Source organism: Rhynchophorus ferrugineus, unplaced genomic scaffold, assembly GCF_030347505.1.
Source record: "Rhynchophorus ferrugineus isolate W39M unplaced genomic scaffold, kcgeb_rfMv2 rfM10, whole genome shotgun sequence".
NCBI lineage: Eukaryota > Metazoa > Arthropoda > Insecta > Coleoptera > Curculionidae > Rhynchophorus > Rhynchophorus ferrugineus.
The window spans coordinates 1,601,586-1,627,825 of NW_027472589.1; the positions used below are offsets into that span (position 1 = coordinate 1,601,586).

At 32.6% G+C, this 26,240-nt stretch overlaps 3 protein-coding genes and 4 long non-coding RNA genes across 7 annotated transcripts in view; 3 read left to right on the forward strand and 4 right to left on the reverse strand.

Annotated features, from left to right (window-relative positions):
- LOC143203769 (uncharacterized) overlaps positions 1 to 18,683 on the reverse strand; it is a 43,061-nt gene extending 24,378 nt beyond the window's left edge. Inside the window, exon 1 of the long non-coding RNA XR_013007433.1 lies at positions 18,679 to 18,683. This is a non-coding gene — a long non-coding RNA (uncharacterized LOC143203769). The remainder of the gene's footprint in view (positions 1 to 18,678) is intronic.
- On the reverse strand, positions 1,512 to 2,083 carry LOC143203588 (uncharacterized). Its single transcript, XM_076415799.1, has 2 exons — positions 1,938 to 2,083; positions 1,512 to 1,872 (listed from the first exon to the last, which is right to left on the reverse strand). The coding sequence occupies exons 1-2, from the start codon at positions 1,947 to 1,949 to the stop codon at positions 1,645 to 1,647; spliced, it is 240 nt and encodes a 79-aa protein (XP_076271914.1). The 5' UTR covers positions 1,950 to 2,083; the 3' UTR covers positions 1,512 to 1,644.
- LOC143203512 (uncharacterized) lies at positions 3,738 to 4,269 on the reverse strand. The gene is made up of 2 exons (XM_076415691.1): positions 4,156 to 4,269; positions 3,738 to 4,094 (listed from the first exon to the last, which is right to left on the reverse strand). The coding sequence occupies exons 1-2, from the start codon at positions 4,165 to 4,167 to the stop codon at positions 3,873 to 3,875; spliced, it is 234 nt and encodes a 77-aa protein (XP_076271806.1). The 5' UTR covers positions 4,168 to 4,269; the 3' UTR covers positions 3,738 to 3,872.
- LOC143203513 (uncharacterized) lies at positions 7,228 to 7,754 on the forward strand. Its single transcript, XR_013007348.1, has 2 exons — positions 7,228 to 7,347; positions 7,406 to 7,754. It is a non-coding gene; the product is annotated as an uncharacterized LOC143203513 (long non-coding RNA).
- On the forward strand, positions 12,751 to 13,278 carry LOC143203768 (uncharacterized). Its single transcript, XM_076416032.1, has 2 exons — positions 12,751 to 12,852; positions 12,921 to 13,278. The coding sequence occupies exons 1-2, from the start codon at positions 12,841 to 12,843 to the stop codon at positions 13,164 to 13,166; spliced, it is 258 nt and encodes an 85-aa protein (XP_076272147.1). The 5' UTR covers positions 12,751 to 12,840; the 3' UTR covers positions 13,167 to 13,278.
- LOC143203541 (uncharacterized) lies at positions 14,989 to 15,552 on the reverse strand. Its single transcript, XR_013007366.1, has 2 exons — positions 15,430 to 15,552; positions 14,989 to 15,320 (listed from the first exon to the last, which is right to left on the reverse strand). It is a non-coding gene; the product is annotated as an uncharacterized LOC143203541 (long non-coding RNA).
- A 4,650-nt stretch (positions 18,684 to 23,333) lies between the features above and the next one.
- LOC143203770 (uncharacterized) lies at positions 23,334 to 23,889 on the forward strand. Its single transcript, XR_013007434.1, has 2 exons — positions 23,334 to 23,456; positions 23,515 to 23,889. It is a non-coding gene; the product is annotated as an uncharacterized LOC143203770 (long non-coding RNA).
- The last annotated feature ends 2,351 nt before the right edge of the window (positions 23,890 to 26,240 follow it).

The following is a 26,240-nucleotide window of genomic DNA, read 5'->3' on the forward strand; positions in this document are numbered from 1 at the left end:
GGTGAAAGGCTATGGAAAACTATGAAGAATATTTCTGAGAATAGTTTTGTTATCATCTTTGTTTGTGATATAAAGTAAGATTGTTCACAAATTTATGAAAACTAAATCACACCTGATGAATCAACTCAAAATAACTTTGATTTGTTTAATGTCTTATTTTATTCACATAATATTCTTTAAACTAATACATTGTTACTAGTCGTTGTCAGCTAACTTATAATGTGTTTTTACCATAACTAAAGCAGTACATATTTTTGTAGGAGAACCCTTCGGTGTTTATTTAGTCTATATAGTAAGCTGAGTAAGCCAGAGGGGCAGCAACAAACTGTGGTTTTGGTTTCTCTTTGGGCTCAGCCTTAGGTGTAGCCAAGGCTACAGCCAAAATTGCGGCAAAGACAACAGCGAACTGAAAATAATATCACATTTAATCAATTAAAAAGATCTAATAACGGGCTAAAACATGGTACTTACGAATTTGAACATTTTGGTTGATTTACGATTTAATAGATCAAACTGTATCTGTAACCACGAAGTATATATTATATTTGAAGAAATTCTTGATTTCATATACGGGTCGTTGATATTTAGAACAAGTTGTTTATATAACAATATCAACATTTGATCAAATATAAGTTGATATCGTGTGATAGTGATATAGTGATTGAAGATCATCGTGAACTTGATGTTAGTGATGTTTTCCCACTAGGCTTATTCACCAAGCTTGATCTCTCGTAATTACCATTTTTGCTACTCAACAGAAATTCGTATGTTTGTTGGGAGATGGAATTATAGAATATGCGCAATATTTCCAAAATTAGGTCCATTATCATATTTGTTTTTGTTATTAAATAACTTTGATCAGAAATTCATAAACATTAAAATACATATAATGGATGAACTCTCGTTCTCCGTTAACTTAAAATGTGTTTTTTCTAACATTTATAAACTAGTTATATATGTATGTGAACCCTTATTTAGTTTCTATACTAATAATACTCATGTAGGTAATTAGCACTACTGTTTTTTCCTGTTAAATATACTTTACTACACTACAAGATCAAATAGTTGATTCTATTGAGTATGTGTCCTGCTTGAGCGTTATCCAAGAGTTATAGTACTTCGATATCAACAACAATATTCCTCAGCTCCATATTGATCTTTATATTTTTATTTATTATATTTTTATTATTTATATTTTTCTTTATTTTATATATTTTTTATATTTCAAAACTAGTTCTCCTATTTTAGTTTAAATGTCTTTCTATTCACATTATATAAGATAAAATGTTCTTTGTATTTATGTAATAAGATTATTTTTACAAAATCACTTCTTTATATCGATATCTTTTTGATATCAATTTGCTTTAGACTTTTATGGTTTTTATTTGTAGTCTTTAAAATTTATAAGCAATAAGCAATAATTTTGCTATGTGCTAAATAATGTATAGTAATGTGTATGTTTATACACACTGTTAACTGTTCTGGGTAAAAGTATAAAAAATCCTGTAGAATTACTAATCAGAAACATTTATTTTTAATAGTTTTTTTGACACATTCGAGAGTTTCTATAACAATCTTGCGATCGTTGCGCGAAAATTGTTATAGAAGGAAAAGCTAAAATTCCGGTAGGTAGTGTAGGGTGATTTAGACAACGACAGCAGGTGCAGCATAAGCAGAGTAAGCCAAGGGGGCAGCACCAACAACAGCTGGAGCACTGTAGGCCGAGACAACAGAAGAACTATAAGCCAAGGGAGCACTGTAAGCTGAGTAGGCGAGAGGGGCAGCAACAAATTGTGGTTTTGGTTCAGCTTTGGGCTCAGCCTTAGGAGTGGCCAGAGCTACAGCCAAAAGGGCAGCAAAGACAACAGCGAACTGAAAATAAAATCACATTAAATAAATTTTTAAAAAATTGTAACAGACTAAAATGTTGTACTTACGAATTTGAACATTTTCTTTGATTTACGATTTGATAGATCAAACTGTATCGGTAACCACGAAGTCTCGTCAATTTATATCCCGAAAAACCAACACCCCCTCTTCTCCGTCCTCAATTTGTGATCTATTTAACAGTTTTTTTCGTCGTATCTATTGTTTTTGAAGAAATCCTTGATTTTATGTACGAGTCGTTGATATTTAGAACAAGTCGCTTACATAACCATATCACCAAATAATCAAGTATGCGTTGGTACCGTATGATAATGATATAATGACTGTTGTGACATTTTTATCGTGTAGCGTCCGAAACGTATTGAAAGGAACGTCCTTTTCCGTAGATTTATGTTACAAAGTACCTGTTATTATCAGTTGTCTGTGAGGTGATTTCGAATGAGTACTTTCCACGTTCTCGGTCGAGACATTTTGACGCGCCAGACAGCTTTATGTGTCAATATTTTAATGCAAATACTGTTGCTGCTTGTTTATATATATTTCAATGTTTAACCTCATGTAAATTTGTTGAAATATTGCGTTGGGGAATAAGAAATTTCGGTTTCTTTGTGTATTTTCCTTATCACTAATCGACGATATATATGCCGATATTGATATTTCGGGTAAAAATTCGAACCAACGTATTTTCCCACGCCTTTATTATTGCAAGCTTCACACCTTTAAAAGAGTCTTATGGTTTTCATTTTTTTCGAAGAAAGTAAAAATAAAATATGACGAAAATAACCTACTCGAACGTCAATTTCCAAGACCATTTAATTCCACCCTTCAAACGCACTATACTATGACTTCATTAGGGATATACACAAGACCTTAAAACAATTTATTAGGAAAAACCGAATTTACTTTTTCTTCAACATTATATAACGTATTATAAGTATAGATTATAGTATATAATAAATTAAAACTGTAACATTTTCATCAAAGTTTTTATGTAACAATTTATTTCTCTTGTTGATACGAAATATTTCATAAATTGTAATATATTCCTTCTCCACCACGTCACACTTTTTTCTCGACTCGTATTTTATCTTTCTTAGTAATTAATACGTCATTCTTTATGACTTTTGAAAATATTTCTACACTTGTTTAGCTAACAGAAAATATAGAAAATATATTAACATAGCTACTAAAATATATTTAAAGTTATAACCTTATTTATTTCTTTCTTTCTGGCTTTATTCTGGTATTATCAATTCTGATTTATCGTGCCTCCGCTTCGTATTCCATTTTATTTCAAAAATTAAGAATGAAAATGGATATTTGATTGTTTTCTGTAAATAAAAAATAGGCAAGGAATAACCATTAAATAGGTACCTTTGTCTATACGTCTGGGATAAAGCTACCTATCTGAGTGCTGTGCAAAGTGTCAAAGATAATTATTACAAATATATTTTGACCCGGAAACTGATCAACAGACACCAGCTCCAACAAATATATACAACTATATAAATAGAGTGTTAACATTTAAAGAGAAATACAATTTTGAAGAAGGATACAAAATCAATATCAATATAATAAACATATAGATGGAGATAAGCTTTAACTAAAATGTTTTAAAATTATATTTACGTAAGTGTCTTTATCTGACACAGAACACTGGCATTTTCTGTCTCATATTTTATAATATTTGCTGAAAATCGATACAAATATTTTGTATGTATATATAGACATTTTTTATCTAAAGTTTTCTGAGCATTTATAGGAGATAGAACTGTTTCAGACTTATTTTTTTAAATCTAATACATTCTCTGAATTATATGATAATGTTTGATATTATAACATAAAAGCAATTATTTTTAAGGCTTATTTTATTTGAGCTAAGTATTAAACTACAAAACGTATCAAAATCACTTTATCTTCATCCAAATGGCGGTCCTACTTCTGAGCCAGGGTCATTCTCCGATCTCTTCTCGCATAGTCTGAGCTCAAACCACCACAGCTGGAGCAGCATAGGCGGAATAAGCCAGAGGAGCGGCAGCATATCCATGTACCAAAGATGGAGCGCTGTAACTAGCCACCACTGGGGCACTGTAAGCTAATGGGGCACTGTAGGCGCTGTAAGCCAGAGGAACAGCTACGGCTGGTTTGGGTTCAGCCTTGGGGGCGGCGAAAGCTACGGCCAAGATGGCGGCGAAGACGACAGCAAACTGAAATCAAACAGCACCACGCTAAAACAACAATCGACTACAAAAATAACGAAGAACTTACCAATTTGAACATGGTTATGGCTGGTTGTGGTTATTTGACGAGAGACAATCAAATGATGCCAGTTCCTAGGTCGGCTTCAGTTTATATACGTTAAATCTTCAAGTTCCCTCCCTTTACCCCTATCCCCGACACGTCTCTTCCGCGACCAACGCCAGTTTTTTTCTTCTCGAGCGCTTGCTCTTGGACATCGAAGAAATTGGGTGGAGTTATCCTTGGCCATGAACGGTTTTTTGAACTGGTTGTAAACATTGACATTAAATCGTGTCCAATTCAAATTAAATTAATGTTTCATATTTATTCATACCTTTTGTACATATACATATATATATATATATATATATATATATATAAATATAATAAATATTCTCTCCAAACTGTAAGAATAAGAGAAACTTTGAAGCTTCATGAACTGTTCTAAATAATATACAGAATATAGAGAATATACATGTGACCAAGAAAAAATAAGTGTGGGAAAAAGTAATCCACGCGCTTAAAATTGTTTTTAAATTGAATAACTTCTACTAATAAAATTAATATGCTCTTGAAACTCTATGTGCAGTAACTATAAGAGAAACGTTGAGGCTTCATGAACTGTTTTAAAGAATTAATAAAATCAATCGCGCAGTAAATGAACTTGGAAATATTAAAAACCTATTCTTGGGCTCGATACATTTTTATTGTTGAATTTTTAACTAACGTTTATGTCTTATATTTCTCACAATCTATCTATATTCTGACTAATATGATTTTTAATTAACAATTCTAATATAGTTCTTCGGGTTGAAGATCAATTTCTCATCTGATTACTTTATAACTTGGAAAATTGGCATTGGGTTATTAAAAAAATCAATCATTCTATATATTTCTTTTCTGATCATTTTTCATTTACAATCTTCTAAAGCTTTAGTTTGATAAATTTGATATAAGTTCAGCAAGTAGAGAGATAATACAAGATAAGTTCCTAATTTCAAGGAGCCCTTAGACAGTTTAACAGTTGTTGTATCAATTATTTCCAGGTATTTACATATAATGGGAACGACCAAAATAGATGGATGGATATGAATGGCTGCCACACGAGAAATGCCATTTGAAGCAGTTTCAACATAGCTGTTTCATTGCTTGCCAATCAGAAAAAGAAGAGTTTTCTGTGGGATATTGAAGGTGGCTATAAAAGGTGAATCAAAATATTGTAAGCATTGTTATAAAAAAAGTCTATAAATGCATAAAAAAGTTCTGTATTGATTTTCAGAAAATATGATAACATACAAAATATGAGCCAGAAAAGGTCACTGCTCTGTGTCACATACGATAAAACTATATATGAAAATTTTATGTTAAAACATTTTATTTAAAGTATTCCTCTATCTATCTGATTATAATGTTGATTCTGCTTTAAATCCTTTCTCAAAATTGTGTTTCTGTTGATATGTTAACACTCTATTTATATATTTGCACATACTTGTCGGAACTAATGTTATACAATGTTGAAGAAAAAGTAAATTCGGTTTGCCCTAATACATAATTTTTACATCGTCTGTATATCCCTAATAAAGTTGTAGTATAGTGCGTTTGAAAGGTGGAATTAAATGGTTCTCATTCAAAAGTACTAAAAGCAGAAGCATTTGCCGAATATCTGAAAAAAACTTTCAAACCAAACGAAACTAATATTGAACATAATTTGCCGGACATAGAAGCTGAAAATTGAATTAGTCACGCTAACCAAAGTTACTAAAACTGACATTAACCCCAGGAATTCACCAGGCTACGATTTAATAACAGGAGAATTACTGCAAAAACTGCCAAGAAAGGGAATTATAAAACTGACTAACTTGGTCAATACAGCATTTAGATTAAAACATGTCCCAGGCATTTGATGAAATTATAATGATCCCAAAACTTGGGAAGTCACCAAACGAAATAAAAGCCTATAGACCTATACCACTGCAGTAATATCTTGGTTTTTGAAAAACTCCTGTTGAAAATAATAAAACCGATCATAGAAAGAAAAAAACCTAATACCAACACACCAGTTTGGGTTTATTAACAAGCATTCAACAATTGACCAGATCCACAGAATAACAGATGTTATTGAAAAAAACATACGAAAGCAAAAAGGTATGCTCAGCTATATTCTTAGATATAGCACAAGCCTTCGATAAGGTTTGGCATGATGGCCTTGTTCATAAACCATAGGAAATATAGGAAAATGTATCACAATTATCAGTACATAATATATTGCTATTATATAAGCCAATAATGAAACCTATATGGACATACGGAGTTCAATTATGGGGATGTTCTGCAAACAGTAACATACATAAAATAATTTTAAAAAGTCCTGAGAGATATTCTGAGCGCACCCAAATACTAAAGGACTGATTACCTACATCGAGACCTATAGATACCCACAGTCAGTCAAGAAATCAAGAGAATTGCAAGGGGGCATGAGAAAAGACTCTATTCTCATAGGAATATTGAAATATTGCAGCTTTTGGATACCACCAGAACAGGACATAGACTCAAAAGAATCAAACCATCTGATCTTGTATATTGTTGTGTAGTGAGGTGCATATATTAAAAAATACAGCAGTGACATGTATAAACATTATTCCACTAGATCCTCCTAGTTATATACCTAGATTTAAGTTATCATAAAGCCAAATTGTAGGTTAGACGGAAACGACTAGTAATAATGTATTAAATAAATAATAATTTAAAAAAATCAAAAGTAATTACGGTATTATTCTGTTGGTATTTTTAAGTATTCTTTGTCAAAATCCAAGTGTCGAAAACACCGAGTTCACTCTTTATCATTTCATTTACACTATTGTACTATTGTAATTGTTAATTTATCTATGTAAATATCTATTTTATATTATTCTAATATATATATATATATATATATATATATATATATATACGGATTTATTTAGTAATCAAGTAAAATAACCGACACCGTGTCTATGACCGATAAAAGAACCTTGACAGAACCAAGGATAACTCCACCCGTTCTTTTCTCTGTTCAATAATAAGAACAGAAAATGCAAACTGGATCGAAGTAGGCTCGTTCGTGACAAGTGGGGTGACCACCTTTAGGCAATTTTTCCGTATATAAGTTCGAATTTCTTCGGGTAAAGGCATCATTTGATCGTACGACGTCAAATAACCAATATCCTCGCCATGTTCAAATTCGTAAGTATACAGATTCTGTTTATTTATCAGTTATGTGTTACTGTACGATTATTTTTAGTTTGCTGTTGTGTTCGCCGTATTGGCCGTAGCTTTCGCCGCCCCCAAGGCCGAACCCAAGCCAGGCGTAGCTCTTCCTTTGGCTTACAGCGCCTACAGTGCCCCATTAGCTTACAGTGCCCCAGTGGTGGCTAGTTACAGCGCTCCATCTTTGGTACATGGATATGCTGCCGCTCCCTTGGCCTATTCCGCTTATGCTGCTCCAGCTGTAGTAGTTTAAGACCACTACAACATCTTGATGTCCCCACGATGATGATTCGGCGTACTCCATCAGGATATGATAACAATTTTTCGATTTGACTACTATTTGGCAGTTTTTCATGAAAATAAATTAGATTTTAAGTATAAAAGAGTGGTATTCAATCAACATATATCTCCAAAAACCTTTTTATATATAATGGAATGGCTTTGCAGCTTTTTCTAACTTCATCAATCAGTAATAGAAACAAAGAAAGAAACAGATTATAGCAGAAATTATAATAACATCTTGTATTTTTCACATAAATTTCACATTTTTATCAATAAAAATGGTCTACAAACAAAACCAAGACTTGATATATGCTAAAATGATGGTTAAAAAACGATAAAACTGGCTCATTTGACGTAAACTATCTCTCTTCAAAATTATTTTGGATATCTAATGTTCAGAATTAAAGGCACTATTTAATTTAGATTATCTATTTTTCGTATAATCTAAATATTAATCATCTTACAGCTAAAATTTTGGGTAAAATCGTTTCTATAAAAATAATAGGATACTGTATTTTCCAAATTGTTTAATACATTTAAAATGGTATACTATATATATATATATATATATATATATATATATATATATCAATATATAAAGAACTATACGGATATATCTATTTGTCTATTTGTTATGTGATAAATATAAACCCTTTGTAGTGTAAGTTACATGTTGCACTAACAATTTAACAGTATCAAATATAATTGATTATATTTATAGCATTTACAAACGATTACCATATGAAATAATTACGTTAACTCAATCACCAACGAACAATTATTTCTTTTTCAAAAAAGGTCAATGATAGTGAATTGCACAACATATTGGCTGAAAATATTACCCAAACTTTCATCCAAGATAGTTTAGTAATTGATGAATCAACTGTCTTCAGGCGTTTATGTGAGATGGAATTGATCTAAGAGGAAGAAAAATGGTTATCATACGAACTGACTGAAAATGCAATTTCGAACCCTATAATCCTCTCCTACCCTCTCCACAACAAACACCAATAAGAAATATTCATAGCTATCAAGTTTTGCGTGCAAATGATAGAGACCTAGCGCATTACTAGCTGTTAAAACTATTACAGCAAATGTCTACCAAAGTTAAATGAACAAAGTGATCGTCCTATAGTTGGAAAATAGACCAGCAATACCAAAGTATTCTTCTTGCATGACAATGGTCGGCCACAAGGATAACGAAGGATACAACATGGCTTGGCTGATACAAAATCTCAGAAGGCTGAAGAAGTGTGAAAATGGGTCGATGACATGGAGAACTAAAGTTGTAATAAATAAATATTTAACTGACCTATCTGAAAATTATTTAATGATTATAACAAGTTTATTCTGTACATTCTGCATTACAAAATATTTTGAAAATACACAAAACTGAGAAAATAGGTGTTCATACAAGTTCCAGCGGTTACATTTAAGTGATTACATATCAAATTTATCGAAACACTATTGTCTTTTCAGAGCTGGGTGGACACTTACGACTGGTAATCATCCAACAACGCCAACCAATCGTATTTGGTGAGCGACTGTACTATCTGGTCATCTACCAGGATATAAACAGTCAACCGGATTGTATTTAAGCCGTTTCCTTCTGCTGCTACTGCGTGGGTTTCAGATTACATGTCGCATTATTGTTTTATTAGCGGTAGCCCACCAACAGTTGATAAAAATCGAACCGGCTTCAGTAGGGTATCACGGCCACTTTTTATGGAGAATATCATAGGTTTTTACTCGCTTTTTTAACTACTGCTCGAATTCGTTAATTCGTTTCTTGTATGGTCATGATTCATAAAAATATGAATGAATGCATTTTTAAGATACAATTGTTGGATTGTTTGATGTGGTGCTTCCGAAAATAGTAATAAAAACATCGTATTGCCAACCATTTTGTCGTAAATTTCGGTATCAAAAACAGGTTTGAAAGGTGTGTTACACATAATGTTTCTTTGTATGTAACTTATTCAGATCATATAAAAGAAACTTACGAACATCTTACTATTATTTTACAGAAAATGCCTTTACTGTTCATGTCTCCATGCTTTTTTATCAAAAAAGGTTAAATGCAAAGCCTATTTTATATAGGCAAGACAACAGAGCAAGGATCCAAAAAAAAAACAATGGCTTTTAAGAATAATATGGACAGGGCATATTATGGCAAGAAGATCATTCTGCATAAAGCTTCAATAGACCCTAAAGAGTCATCTCCTACATATAAGACTGAACTTAATAAAAATAATTTATAAAAGCTTTTCTTAAAAATGATGATAAACCTAAACTGATAGAATCTGAATATGAAGTCTGATATTCGCAAACTGATTCTTGATTCCAACTTCGAGAAAACGAAGAATACAAAGGAAAAGGAGGCTTCGATACAGTAATAATATCATAATTAATATAAATAGGTATTTAAAAAATCTATGATTCAGTTTTTGGGCAACCTGAAAGCCTTATAACTTACCCTATAAGACAGACCCTTACCCAACAGAGCAAAGATCCAAAAAAAACAATGGCTTTAAAGAATAATATGGACAGGGCATCTGGCAAGAAGATCATTTTGCATAAAACTTCAGTAGACCCTAAAGAGTCATCTCCTACATATAAGGCTGAACTTAATAATCAATCTTCTAAACAATCTTCTAACTAGCCTAATAACCCTAAGTTCGTTTTTTAGAACTGCGGCAATTTGGCAAAAAACATTCTGTAATATAATAGAAGAATGTACCGAGAAGACTCACATCACATTAAAAAAAAATGGATTCATTTGAAATACAGTTTGAGATTAAACGTACAGAAAGGCGTTTAAAGTTTCGTTTTTAGATTTCACGTTATTAAAACAGCTATATCTCCAAAAAATAATTTCAATTTTGAAAAATTATCTTAACGGCCTATTCGCGTAGAGATTAAGCTTTGAAAGTATGATAAAAAAATCGATTTTTTTAAATGTCTAGAATGGAGTATCCTCTTAAGAAATATGCAGAAACCTAAAAAGAATAATAAAATTTATTAGCATGAAGAATTAGTACGAAAGATTCAAAATAAATTAGTAAATATTGGCCTAGAGAAATTTTAATTCAATAATTATAATATATATTAATTGTATTGAAATATTATATTGAAATATTAATAATTTATGTTAAAATATTAAAAATTATCAAAACACTTCCTTAAAGCAATTAGATACGATTAATTACCGATTTTATGGTACCAGAACTGTATCGTCTGCATAATTATGCAAATTAGTACCCGAAATTTTAATTAAAATTATCGAATAGTCGAAATATTAATATAGATGCGTATCATCAAAAAGGATTTAAAAATTACGACGTTATATTTTTAAAAAAATCGAAGTAGGAACTCAATGAATTATTTATTTTATCGTATAGGTACTCTCGGTAAATAAAAATATTTAATATATGGTAAGTTGTTCAATAAATTGATGAAGCAATAGAATTATTTTAAAAATTTGCTAACATTTAAATACATTATCTCTTATTATCTATCTAGATTATTTATTATTAGAAGATAATTAAAGCTTCAGGAAGAAATTTATTGTAACGTAATAACTTTGGAAGTTCAAAAACACAGAGTAATATGTATGTGTAACTTTAAAAAGAATTTGAGGCCATGGTCAATATTTTGAGGATGCAAAAGTAACTTTGTTCATGAAGTGCAAGTAAACTCAGACTCTATTGGTTGATTGTATTCTGATATTTATTTATTTCCCTAAAAAGGCTTCTATGGAGAAAAATGGGTTCAAATTATATTAATAAAAACGTTTTCCAACACTTTTTACAAGTTATTCTCATCTTCCTGGTAAAATTTCGATATATTCTTCATGTAAGAGGAGGATTTTGCGTCTGTTATTTGCTGTTATTGCTGGTCTTTTTGCAACAATGCATTAGTTTATTCAATTGGCATCGGTAGATATCTACAGAAATATTTTATCACATGCACAGCAAAACTTGAATTATGACCGTGAACTGATATTTTGTCTTGGTGTTTATGTAGTACTGTACTCAGAGCTAAACTTTGGCTTTCAGTATTTAGGATTATCGTAGTAGAACTAGTTTTCATCGCCAATCACAATAGGCCCAGAAATCTCTTCTTTTTGACTGGCAAACGCTGCGATATAACATTTTCGGTCAACTTAATTCATGTAGCTTTTCCCCCATTTTCGACCGTTTTCATTACATATCAACGTCTGGCAACAAGTAATTCATCAGCCCCAAAGCTGTCTGAAAGTTCGTTGATATTTTGTACTAGATCTTCGACCAATTAGTCCTGAAGTTCATCGAATATTTTTATTTTTCCAATCAAGGAATAACTATTGAGATCAATCATCTATTTTAAATCGTTGAAATCAAAACCAACAGTTGAGGTATGAGGGAGCAGCGTCATCATAGATTTCTAAAAGTTTTTGATGGGCTTTGGCAGTAGATTTCCTCAAATTGCAAAATTAATGAATGTTGAAAATGAAGCGTTCCATAATTAGTGTCTGTATAAATTGAATAATTCAATAATATTACATGGAAACTGTTATTCTATACAGGGAATTGCCAAAAATATCGAATTTAGCACATTCATACTTCGCATTTTCCCTAATGTATATATCTCTATCAGCTGTTGGTTCTTGTGTTTATTCTTCCTATAAATAACTTCCCATAGTTTCTCACAGTCCCAAATTTGTTCATTGAAAACCTTATTCACGTATAACAATTTATGAAGAGGTATAAGTCAAACATACAAACTATAAATTATAATACTTTCATCAAAAAGACTTTACTCTGAAAATAACAACGAGGATTCTAAAGGAAACTGAGACTAATAACCATTGCGATTTAGTGGCTTTGCATAATTTTACAAGAGTTCACACTAAATAAAAATAAGTATCCTTGTTTTATAGCTTATTTTTAATCATTTTAATTCAATATATTAGTTCGGATTTTAATAATATTATAAAAATTAGTTTCAATATCGATTAATTGTACCTTTTTATTAAGTCCGTGTACGCAAGAATCCATTGTCAAATCGAACTTACGCAACATAACAATTCGAGTCCGCGTATGACCTCAACGGCAATGGGTGTCGTCGAGTTTTTGTATAAATACCCGGTCCGAAGCCATTAACACCATCAGTTCTACCACACTGTCCAACACAACCACATTCAACATGTTCAAAGTAGTAAGTATCATGTTCTCCCGCGTTATTTTCTTCGTATTATACTGTAACAATTTTTTCTTGTGATTTAGTTCGTATTCGCCGCCATCTTGGCTGTTGCTTTCGCCGTACCAACCCCTGAGGCCAAGGCTGATCCTAAAGCCGACCCCAAGGCCAAGCCAGGTCTCATCGCTGCTGCCCCTGTTGCTTACAGTGCTCCACTAGTCGCCGCCGCTCCTGCTGTCGCCGCTTACAGTGCTCCTGTTGTAGCCGCTGCCGCTCCATTGGCTTACAGCGCCTACCCAGCTTATGCCTCCCCATACGTTGCTGTACTTTAAGTGATAACAATCTGAAGTCTTGTATACAAACCCTATCTGTTTCTGGATAAAAACTCTTACGGAAAATGATTTGGAATGTCGTAAAATAAAAATAAAATTAGAAAAAAACATACTCTGTTACTTATTTATGTCACATTTCACCCAAATCTTCTCTAAAAAAATTTTAGAGCATTTAAAAGTTGACAAATCACATGATAACAATTGAACCACGAATTAAACCAATGTGTGATCAAGAGGAACTGATCATTCGCTTATTTTATATTAATATGTGGTAAATGAATATGCCCTAACTATTAATATATTTTATCAGATAAAACCTTTTTTTTATTAAAAAAACATAAAAAATTATTTTAGATATATAATATTCTTCTTAGTTTATATTCTTATATTTAATTTACTTTAATTTCTTCATTACTATTATTGTAGGATTCTTTCTTGTAGCTAAGGCATTCCCACCTTTGTGTGATATGTTCCCATTTCTGTTTGGCTTTTGGAACTTGGTTGCTATGTTACGTATTTTTATTAATATGATAGTTCTGCATTTCTTCTTGTAGAATTATGAACATAATTAAATGAATGTGTCTGTATTGGAATTTTATTAAAGCCATTTTATATCCAGGTAGTCTGTATTATAATCTATAAGTTATAAAGCGAGTGAATTAATTTTTATGGATGCTCTTGTTAATTCAAGATACGACAAGTTAAATAGTTTACTCTGATTTAATTTTGGTATAAATTTTTAATAATAAATTAAATGATGCTTATATTTACTGCAAATCCTTCAAAATTAATTCAGAGTTCTAAAATTTAAAAAATATCTCTAGTGGTTTCTCCTAGAAGAACTTTAGAAACTAAACTTTAAAGACTATTTTAACTACTGTTATTCAAACTACAGTTTATATTTGTAAGAAGTGTTGTAGGTAATATTCAATACATTTTCAATGAATTCATTGTTTTTAAAATATAATTTTCATTATATAATTTAAAAATTATAGATTGCATAAAAACTTTTATACCACCATTTAATTCAGCATAGAATTCTTTATAATATCTGTAATTTTAAAATCGCAAATTTTCCTGAATATATATATGGAAAAAGTGTCAAATTTTTTTAACTCTTGGATAAAGGTAAAACTCCCAAAGCATATATATTTTGGTGTGCAAGAAATGAAAATCCATGTTAAAATTCTTTAAAGCTTATAATTTTCAAGATATGTGACATAAACAGAAATGCGCTCGTTTTTCTAAAATACAATTTTCATTGCATAGCTTAAAAATTTAAGATTATATAACTATAATTATACCACCATTCGATTCGGCGTAAAATTCTTCAAAATCTCTGTAATTTTCATTAGGGTGCGATTATTTTAAAAGAAATGCCATCGAAAAACTTGAAAATGGCAAAAAATCGCAAATTTTCCTGAGTATATATATGGAAAAAATGCTAATTTTTTTTACCTCTTGAATAAGTACCAAACTCTCAAAATATATGTATTTCGGGATGAAAAAAACGAAAATCCATCTTAAAATTCCTCAAAAATTGTAATTTTCAAGATATGTGAAATAAACAGAAATCCACTATTTTTTTTAATACAATTTTCATTGCATAACTTAAAAACTTAAAATTATATAAAAATAATTGTACCACCATTCGATTCGGCGTAAAATTCTTCATAATCTCTGTAATTTTCATTAGGGTGCGATTATTTTAAAAGAAATGGTATCGAAAAACTGGAAAATGGCAAAAAATCGCAAATTTTCCTGAGTTATTATATAATACGTATATTATTTTATGGGCTATAGTCTAATATAAAAACAATAAGATTTTTTAATAATTGTAACTTTATTTTGAAAGAATCCAAATCATTTTCCTTATAGACAGTTTACCAGAGTTTTGTATTAAAGGTTCAATGTTATCTTCAATTAAAGTACAGCAACATATGGTGAGGCGTAAGCTGCGTAGGCGCTGTAAGCGACTGGAGCAGCAGCTACAACAGGAGCACTGTAAGCGGCGACGGCAGGGGCAGCAGCGACTAGTGGGGCACTGTAAGCTACCGGGGCAGCAGCGATCAAACTTGCTTTAGCCTTGGGGTCAGCTTTGGCTTCGGGGGTTGGTACGGCGAAAGCAACAGCCAAGATGGCGAAGAAAACGAACTGAAAACAATCACGAATCAACTATGGTAAACTATGCGTCATCAACAGTGACAAAATCGTATTAAATAATGAGGTATTATGTAAAGACAACGATTATTCAACTACTTACGAGTTTGTACATGATGCTGGTGGTTGTTTTGACTAGTTTAATAAAACTGATACTGATTCTGATACCGAAACGGATATTTATACGAGAAATTCAATGGTACACACCACCATCGACCACCGTAAGGTCACTCTAATTCGATCGAAAATATCGTATATTGCGTATTCTCGAGACTTGACTGAATTATAATGAATTCTGATGTATTTACATACGAGACATATTTCTTGAAATATATATTTAACATAATATTGGGAAGATGAAATTGTTTTTGTGAATTAGTTGAATATATAAATCAAGATTATTGCTTCCTTCATATTCTTGACGATATTTGCATATTTTATATCTTTTAATCGTTTGTATTTTAATAGAAAATCTTACTGTAGAATTTTTTATAGGATAAAAAATGTGTATATGTTAAGTTGTTTTCATCGCTAGCTTTTATTTGTTTTCAAATTTATCTCAATATGCGATAAGCATTGTTTCAAACTACTCAAGAATCATTTTCAACTAATTTCAGACGTTTTTATGAAAATAGAGGTCCTGGTCAACTAAAAATAGATAGACATAGATGCTGTTAGTACCGCAGGATTTCGAAAAATCTTCTCTAGATCTCATTACAGTTGGCAGGCAATTTTAATCTCAGTGTTACATAACTATTCTTCAGTTCACTTTATATAATCTTGGTCCATGTCTTTTTCGGTGGGTTTCTCTATATCTTCCATTCAGTAGGTCGATTTCGCCACTGAAGTCTGAGAGAAATTCATTCGCTTTTCAGCCGACAGATAAGTCATTGCAATATACGTCCCTGTGCTCAACGCTTCACTATAATATTGCTGTATTAATGATGTTAAGTAATTGAATTCCTTCATTAGTTCTGAAGAAATAGGACTCTGTAATACGGTCTTGATCATTTCTGTCATCATTTTATCGGCCCTAAGTTGGATCTTACAGGTTCATTTCGCTACTACCTTCAATATAAAATTTATTTGAGAAACTGCTGTTAAAACGTATTAAATTATTTATAAAAAATCAGATATCTAGTTTGGATTTTGGAATCACCATTCGACAATCGACCAAGTGCACAGGGTAACAGCTATGTTTGAATATTCATTCGAAAGAATTCATTCTCAACACTTAAATCCATTTCGTCTAGAGTTCCACAGGGTAGTGTCTTGGGACCACTCCTATATTTGCTCTAAAGTGCTGATATCCCAACAACAAAAGAAACAGTACTTCGAATATTTGCTGACGACACAATTATAATGGCAAAAAATGTATCTCTGTCTAAATCTATAGAAAAAGTAGAAGTAGCGGTTAACAAGATCTACAAATGAAGCTAGACACAGGAACATACAGCTTAATAGCTCCAAATCTGTCCATGTTAATGTCCAAATGGCAGAACTTAATTATATCACTTGTCGGATGATCAATTCCTCAAGCAGAATCAGCAAAATACTTCGGAATATATCTCAATGGTAGGTTAAATTGTAAACATCAGGTTAGACAAAAAGCAGAGGAGATTAGACTCAAACTCACGCTACTGTACTGGTTAGTTGGAAGATACTCTCAACTTGATCTATAATCAAAAAAATTGGTATATCATCAATCAATCATAACGCCTATTTCGATCTATGGGGTGCAAATATAGGGTTACACTAAAACATCAAACCAACTAGTAATCCAACGCATTCAAAACAAATTTGCGCGATTAATTATCAAAAAACAAAAATTGATTGACTCTAGCGGTCTTACCACACCTTAATGATCTTACTGCCGTTCATAGTTCGTCTATTGTTGGCTAGTTATCAAGAAATGCTATGGTGAATCATGATTGTACAGCTATATGAAGAATCCTCCTGAACTGAATGTTGTTAATTTTATTAAGTTGGTCTTGTAGTATTCCTATTTATATGTGCCAATTGGTGAATGAATACAATAGCTAAAGTAAATTATTAATTATTATAAATTTTCCCGTATTGTATCCAAAATAACAATTTATGTAATTGTACAACTCTGTTATATAACCATATCGTTAAACTGCCACGCTTTATTCAGTCATCATTTGTATCAATAATCCGAAACAACAATGAAGCATTATCCCATTGGAAATAGCCATTATCTGTTTACGTGGAAATAGATTCGAATGGTCCAGAGACAACGATCCTTCTGGTATTATGCAATTAATTGGATAAAAACAAAAAAGATTCCGGCGTGAATCGATGTTGGAAACTGCAGGTCCGTTGTCGGGGGACAATGGCCGATTGATTGGCATACACACACACGATTGCAGTTGGATAATCGCGAAATAAAGAACGATACAGTCATTTGCGTCATATTACCTGTCCGTTAAAAAATAATGCATAACCGAGAACTATGCGCGTAACAAAAATTGTTATCGTTTCATGTAAAAAAAAATTTTTTTTTAGAAAATCTCCAATTATCTTTGTCTTCATAGAGTCGCTAATATAACAAGTTATTTAATATCTTTTGTACTAATAACAATCTCCGTAGTTATATCAACAGCTCATTTATAAATTGGCCAGCTGAAAAGTTTTCGATCAGTTTATTAAAAAACATTTGCTGAAAAAAAATATTTCCAAAAATTTTTTTTATTCCTTCGTTCAAGTTTTCTCAAGATTCTTAAGATAGGTGTTTGTTTCAGTGATAGCCTCTTCATTAGACCCCCAGATCCCTTGCCACCCAGCCATTTCTTCAGGTTTGGAAACAGAAAATACTCCCTAGGTGCTAAATCTGGGAAATATGCTACATTAGGTAGCAGTTCGTAGCCCAATTCGTGGATTACTGTCATGATGACTACACGCGCATTCAAGCACTTCTTTGAACAGATTACACTTCATCACACGCCTGATAATGTGAACTAATTCAATTAAAATGTAGGTCACATTTTCGAAATATTTATAGCAAACTAAACGAGTGTTGTATGATTCACATCTGTATCTTTCAGACAAATATTAAGCTTGTCTAAAAGCGGGTATAACCTGCGCGTCAGTCACTACATTTCTAACCCCAATGAGAACGTCCTCATAGTCCCACTGTCCGTATGTTAATTAATGCCCGTTAATTAATATCAGCTGGAGTACAAGCAATGTTAGAATCCAATTTTTGATACGTTAACAATACTCAAGGACACAATGACAGGCATATCCGTATTCGACTGCAATAGTTCCCTAATTACACTTATATCGCTATCTTCATCATTGGTACAAAAGAGATAGTTTCGACATGGTTGAATAGTTTTTTGATTAAGAACATTCCAGTCCATACGCAAATGAAAATAGCTTCTCGTACTTTCACTTGTTTGAAAATGTCAGATATGATTTCAGTATTCTTTGATAGATCTGGATGCAGTATAATCTTTCGGTAATAGAATGGCAGGTAGTATCTTCGGTATTATCTCCAGTGTAATGATAAATATTCTGCTTTGCACGAGATAGGGTCTCTCACAGGGCAGAGTACTGAAACGATATTGTATTTGATTTACGTTGCGGACCTTCCAACTAATGAGAGCAGAAGGATTGCGACCTACGCTGACGACACTGCCATCGTTTCAGTGCGTTCTGACCCAAAAACATTTTCACTTTTACTCCAGTGCCGTCTAAATAAAATCGAGAAATGGTTTATCTAATGTAAAATAAAGGCAAGCCGAGCCCTCTAATGTTACTTAAGTAAATATGCCTGGCCGTCGGTAAAATTATATAACGAAAATATCCGACAAGAGGAACACGCAAAATACTTCGGCCTTTATTTGGATCGCAGATTAACTTGACAGAAGCACATCCATTTCCGTAGTGTAAACTGGTTAACAGGTTGCCTAATACTCTCTTTCATGCAATAATGGCAGAATGATGGTATACAAATCGAGTACCAAGAGAATCTATACATACGGCATTCAATTAAGGGGCACAGTAAACAACAGGTATATAGATATGTTGGAAAGGCTTCAGAGCAAGGCTTTACGTGTGAGTAGCAATTATATGTAGCAGAGAAGACTTGGGCAACATACAAATGGGCTGGCTGAGTAGAATAGAAGGACAATAGCATGTAAAGCTCAAGAAATGCTACATCCCCAGTCTTAGAAGCAGATTCGTGTAGAGTGATAGGGGCTGCGCCTGAGCTGCAAAGATTGAAGGTAGCTCCTTTAAAAAACATAATTAACAAACAGCAGTAACAAAAGACGGACGGTTGCTTTGTTAACTTGTTCTTTTCAAAGGACAGAAAAGGAAAAAGTTACGCAATATTTTCATTATTCAGTGTTCACGTTATAGAGCATCTGCGGTATTAAAATATGACAATTTTCAAAATATGTATATTAAATAATACAGATGTTTGATTAAGGTGTTTGATTACCATTCCATTTTCTAGTAGGTTTTACACATCGCGTGTACCTTTTCTTTATCATTAACATTAAAATTGGAACCACTCCTGCATCTGCTCCATACTGCTGATATATCAACAACAAAAGAAACACTACCTGGAACATTTGCCGCCGACATAGTTATCATGGCAGAAGATGTATCTCTACCTAGCGCTGTAAAAAAAAGTGCAAGTAGCAGTCAACCAGATAGAGACTGAAAAATAAAGCTTAATAGCACCAAACCTATCCATGTTAATTTTGCGCTACGGCGAAATGACAAAAACCTATTTATATCACTTGACGGGTTCCCGATTCCTCAAGCAGAATCAGCAAATACCTCGGAATGCCTCTTGATGGTAGGTTAAATTGGAAACATCATGTTAGACAAAATTCAGAGCAGATTAGACTTAAACTCAAGCAACTCTACTGTTTAGTCGGAAGATACTCTCAACATGACCTAAAATCAAAGATATTGATTTATCAGTCAATCATATCGCAAATTTCAACTTAGAGAATGTAAATATGGAGTTGCACTAAAATATCAAACCAACGCACCCATAACAAAGTTACGATTAATTACCAATGCTTATCGCTACGTAACGAACGAAGAATTGAACGATAATCTCGAAATCAAATGAATATACGAAGTGATCCAAGATATCGCGTTACAATATGAAATAAAGTTGCTAAATCACAGCGACGTGGAAGCAATACAGCTACTGAACGACGCACAGAAAATGAGAAGATTGAAGTGAACCAAACTATACGAACTTGTTTAGTGTATAAGTGTATTTTTAAGTTTAACTTAATTAATTTAGTTTTATTTTATATATTAACCCCGTACTCGCTTTGCTTGTATATTAATGCAAGTACAACAGAACAGTAATAATAAATTAATTTGTAAATTAAGATTGTACTAAGTATATCAATTGTAAGATGTAATTAATTTAAAAAAAACTTAAAATTACCACTTTTAACTCATTAAACCCAAAACCGAAAACTGAGTAGCAAGTATATGTATCAGAGGAGACTTGGGCAGCATACAAATGGTCAGGATGAGTAGAATAGTAGGATAATATGTTAGCATGTGAAGCTCAAGAGTTGCGACATCCCCAGTCTAAGAAGAAGATTCGTGTAGAGAAATAGGGGCTTCGACAGAGCTGCATAGATTGAAGCTGTCTCCTTTAAAGAATACAATTAGCAAACAACATGGATAACACCTGTTGTTGACTTGCTGTTTTGAAAGAACAGAAAAGGAAAAAAGTTAAGCAATGTCATTATTGAATGTTTACGTTATAGACCCTCTGCTGTATTAATACATGACAATTTTCGGAATAGGTATATCAAATAATACAGGTGCTCGATTAAGACCATTGAAAAAGTTATTGTTACAACACTATGACGGTACAAGTACTGTTCCCTTATATTCATTTTAATTTCCCAGACTTGTTTGTCGTGATTTCACGCCTCGCACGTGTAAAACACACAAGTGCTACAAATCGCCGAAACCCGAAAGGAAGGGAAGGAAAAAAAACAAAAGAAACAACAGGAACGAAATGCAAATCAGCATCGGTATTGATAACCCTTTAAGGCCGCAATTGCCGCGATAAATACGAGTCGAAATAATCGAGGAGCTTTGGCGGGTTTTGCTTCTTTTTTCTCCTAGCGGGAGACGGTACCGTAGCAACAGTTGACACTGGCACGTGTACGGGACACGTTTGAAATATGGAAGGAATTTAATAAACAAACTCGGGGACCTGTATAAGACGAAACGTTACTCGAAAGTTTGCAACGGAAACTCGTAGAGTATAGTTCACTGCGTTATGGCCAGTTGAGAACTTGAGATAATATTTATCGTTATCTATACATGTCGGACATTAAATTCAGATATATTATATTGTGACTTAGTATTGTCAGTTTAAAATAAAACACTTCCATTCATACTGTGAATTAATTTTGAAGGATTTATAATAAGTGTTGTATCATCATCATTGGTCTTGAGTTAGTGCCTCGCTAGTTCCGTCACTGCCTTGTTATTGACATTATATTACTAGTAATGCTATTCATAACATTAATTATATTAGAAATCGGAAGATCAAATAGAGTTCACACAAATTCGCAATATTCAAGGTTCAGGCCCTTCAAATGCAATAATTAAGACAAATTCTTCATGGTTTTATCTAAGATCGCTTCCAAAACGAAGCTATTCATCTAAGATACATATCTGTCAAATGAAAGATGAAGGAATTTTTCTCTTTCCTATAGCAAAGTGGCTAGGACATATGTTGAAAAGTAGCCAAAGTTGAAAAATTGAAATTAATATGAGTAAATTCACTTTAAAGAACATGAACTGATAAATGATATATTGGTTCTTCCACCTATTATTCTTCAATAGCCTCCATATCCTCGGGGTGTTAAGATATTCGTTCAATTCCAGAAATTGCTAATTCTGAATGATACTTACCATTTTTTTACATTTAAAAGTCAGTTATTGAGAACAAATGATATTTTGAGTCCATTACTCATAAATACTGGTATTTTTTTAAACAAAACTTCATTAAAGTTGCTGAATTGATGTCGATAAGCGTACGTAGCAATAGTTTCATTCAATTTTGGTAGTTCTTAATGCCTTGCTGATCCTACTATATGAACAGTAGGACGGTGTATATCATAGCACATCGTCTGTTAGTATGTATATCTGTCTAAGGCTATCGAAAATGTTCAAGATGCGGTCAACAAGATCTGCGAAAGGTCTAGTGACTGAAAATACAGTTTAATAGCTCAAAATCTGTCCTTGTTCATTTTGCGTTACGGCGAAATGACAAAAATCTAATTACATCACTTGACGGATGCCCGGTTCCTCAAGCAGAATCAGCCAAACACCTCGGAATACCTCTTGATGGTAGATTAAATTGGAAACATTATGTTAGACGAAAAGCAGAGTAGATTAGACTCAAAGTCAAGAAACTGTACTAGTTAGTCGCGAGATACTCTCAACTTGAATTGAACTGAACCGAAGAGATTGGTTTCAACTTTCAATCAGTCCAATCATAAAGCAAATTTCGACCTATAGGGATATGAAACTCCCCCCCCCCCTTATGGTCTGTGATCATTGAAGAACTCAACAATACTAAAGTGAAAAACTGTTCATTAGCTAATAAGCAGATACAAATTTAAAATCCGTGACTTTTTCCATATCTCTAATATCATAAAATAATCCTATGCGGATATATCGGACGACAAGACCACTTCAGCCGTTAAACAACTGACCTAGCCTTGAATAGCTGCAGTGTTAAGATCGTTATCATCATCCTGATAACATTCACCGCGAAAATGGAGCAACAAAACCAAAATCAACTTCTAAAAGTGACTCGGGTTAATCTACATGCACGGTGCACCTATACGAAATACCTCATTCAGTCCAATCAGGTAAAATTAATCTAAATATTTGGTAAAACCTTCACCGCTGTACGCAAGAACTGATTAAAATGCGCGATGGCAACCCACACTGTTTTCTTGAACTGACCTCAGCGCGACGACGGTGGCGGCGCGAAATCGTTGCATTTTTCGGTATAAATATCCGTTTCGGAGACCACAACATCATCAGTTTATCGTCAAACTAGTCCACACCACCACTTTCAACATGTACAAACTCGTAAGTCTCGGAAAACCGCGTTGAATTTTCGTTTTTATTAACTAGGGTTGTTTTTCAGTTCGTATTCGCCGCCATCTTGGCCGTCGCTTTCGCCGTACCAACCCCCGAAGCTAAAGCCGACCCCAAGGCCAAGCCAAGTCTCATCGCTGCTGCCCCTGTAGCTTACAGTGCCCCACTAGTCGCTGCCGCTCCTGCTGTCGCCGCTTACAGTGCTCCTGTTGTAGCCGCCGCCGCTCCATTGGCCTACAGCGCCTACCCAGCTTACGCCTCACCATACGTGGCTGTGTTGTAAGCAGTGATGTGACCTGAACCACTAGAAAAACAACCCCTGCTGTATCACTCGGACCAACAATTTTCGAAAAATGATTTTGGATTCTTTTATTGTTATTTTTTGCATCTGTCAATGAAATAAAACGGTTAATGCAAAAAATAATTGAATGTTTGCTTTAATATCGTCAAATATCAACAATAAACCCAGCTTTCAATACAATGACTTAAATATTTCTGCAATATCTCAATCTAGCTGGTCTATTACTAGTAATCTCTTTAGACACCAATACAACATGGTCAAGAAACATTGAGAATCAACAGGAATCTTTTACAAGAATAGCTGCAGAATGTATCGGAAAAAATATATTTACCATTGAAGCTAGAGATCACTAAAAGAACTGCTACAATATTTCAATTATGCTATAAACCATTTTACCGCAAAATGATCTTATTCTCTTTACGAGTCTTGTGCCCTCAATGTACTTATCTCCTTTCCATGTAGTCTTCCACTGATTGAGATCTTTTCTTATTTCTTTATTTTAATCCTAGCTAGCTTTGTTATACGCCACTTACAATCACCTCAGTTATAATTGCTGTTCTCGCTATAAATAACAAATTCTGAATTTGCTATTTTAAACATAGTAGAAATACATAGTTTTTCCAATCCTGACATTCATATCTGTCTCCTGGCTTCCATTACAGTCCATTTCTATACCCAAATATTTAAATTCTTTTACTTCTTCTATTTTACTGAATGTAAATTTTGATATACTTTTTACACCTGGCTCTCCCTTCACCATGATTTTCGTTTTGCCTTTATTCATTATCACTAAGTATTCTCTTAGTGTCATGTTCCATCTGTTTAAGACTGTTTGTGTTTATCAATTTCTATTATTACATCATCTACAAAAGCTTATTACTAACATTTCAGTTTTTCATTTTATCTATTCGACATATCTTTATTATTTAATCCATTAGTGTTATAAATAATGTTTCCTATATTTTAAGAGAAACATTTGATTGAAACCAAATATCAATAGATCATTATTTTTTAATAATATAACTATCAAAAATCATTCAGATGTAAGACAATGTATATATAAATAATATTTCTCAGGAATCATTAAATATTTGAACGACTGTTTCTACTTATAATAACTTGTTTTACTAGCACTATATAGAGATAAATTTGTCTATGTAGATAATGTTGGGTATATGACTCAACATTAACGGATTTTTCAGTATATTTATTTCATAGATAAAAACGAACTTAATCTTGGATATACCGTCCATTATTTTCTGTGATATTTCACTATCTTTCAAGCAAAATGACAGCCTGAGTGGACTAGGTTTGGTAAATATGCCGCGTTAGGAATAGTTACTCATTCTAAATTCAAGGAGTCATATTTCCTGTTTGACTGTCTTAGTTTTTTCTTTACTCAGATGTTCAGAATACACAGGAGAAATTTCTGCATGTGAATATTTGTAGAGGTTGTTGGGAATATTATATTATATAATAAGTGTGTTGTTATTATTGTCGTAAAGATATTTGTCATCATTATAAGCTCGAAGAAGACCGATATAATCAATGATAAATGATGAATGACAATTGATATGAATTATTGTAAATGATACAAGACTTGGTCCAAAAAATATAGCTCGTAGGAAAAAAACATAGGACGGATACACAGACACAGACAGATAGGAATTATTGACAGTAACTTGATAACTATTTTAAACCATTGATAAACTATTGATGCTTAACGATTAATACTATAAAATATTTAACTACATGGCAACTTATTCTGTGAACCTTTTATCAATTATTTTAGTTATTTTCTTTATGTACTTATGTTTCGAGGAGTCAATAGTTCATTTAATGATTATAAGTACATTACTTTCATTTAATTTCCATATTGTAGTAAATAAAATATCTAGTTTTGTTCTATAATGTTTTTGTTGATATACAAATATATATTACTTCATTGAATATTCCTGGTTTACGATTATAACATAAAGGCATATAAAAATCAAATATACTTATATTTGGTGGTGTGAAGTTGTTGTAGTTCTTAAAATAATCTTATTCATGATACTTTTGTTTTAATGATCAGTGATGTCGTAATTTAAACATACAGGAAATTATTTGATAATTATTGATATAGACACTTGTTACTGTAATTCATGTTATATATTAAATATATTTCTTAGTAACATATTATCTTATAAAGTTATTCTCTTTATTATTCGTTTACATTCGTTATCCTTTTAGGCCGAGAGGAAACAAATCCCGCCAAAACTAAACGCAAATATCATTCCAATCAACGACAACATCAGCAGAAAAACATCGACAATGACCGCCAACTCTCATTACCATAAAACGATTATCTATGATTTATTCGGCCAATAAAACCGACATCATTTTCCAGTTTCGATCAAACGGGCGATTATCATCAAGCCCATTTAGGACCATTAATATCACGGAACCAACGCGAGACGCAGACCATTAAGTCA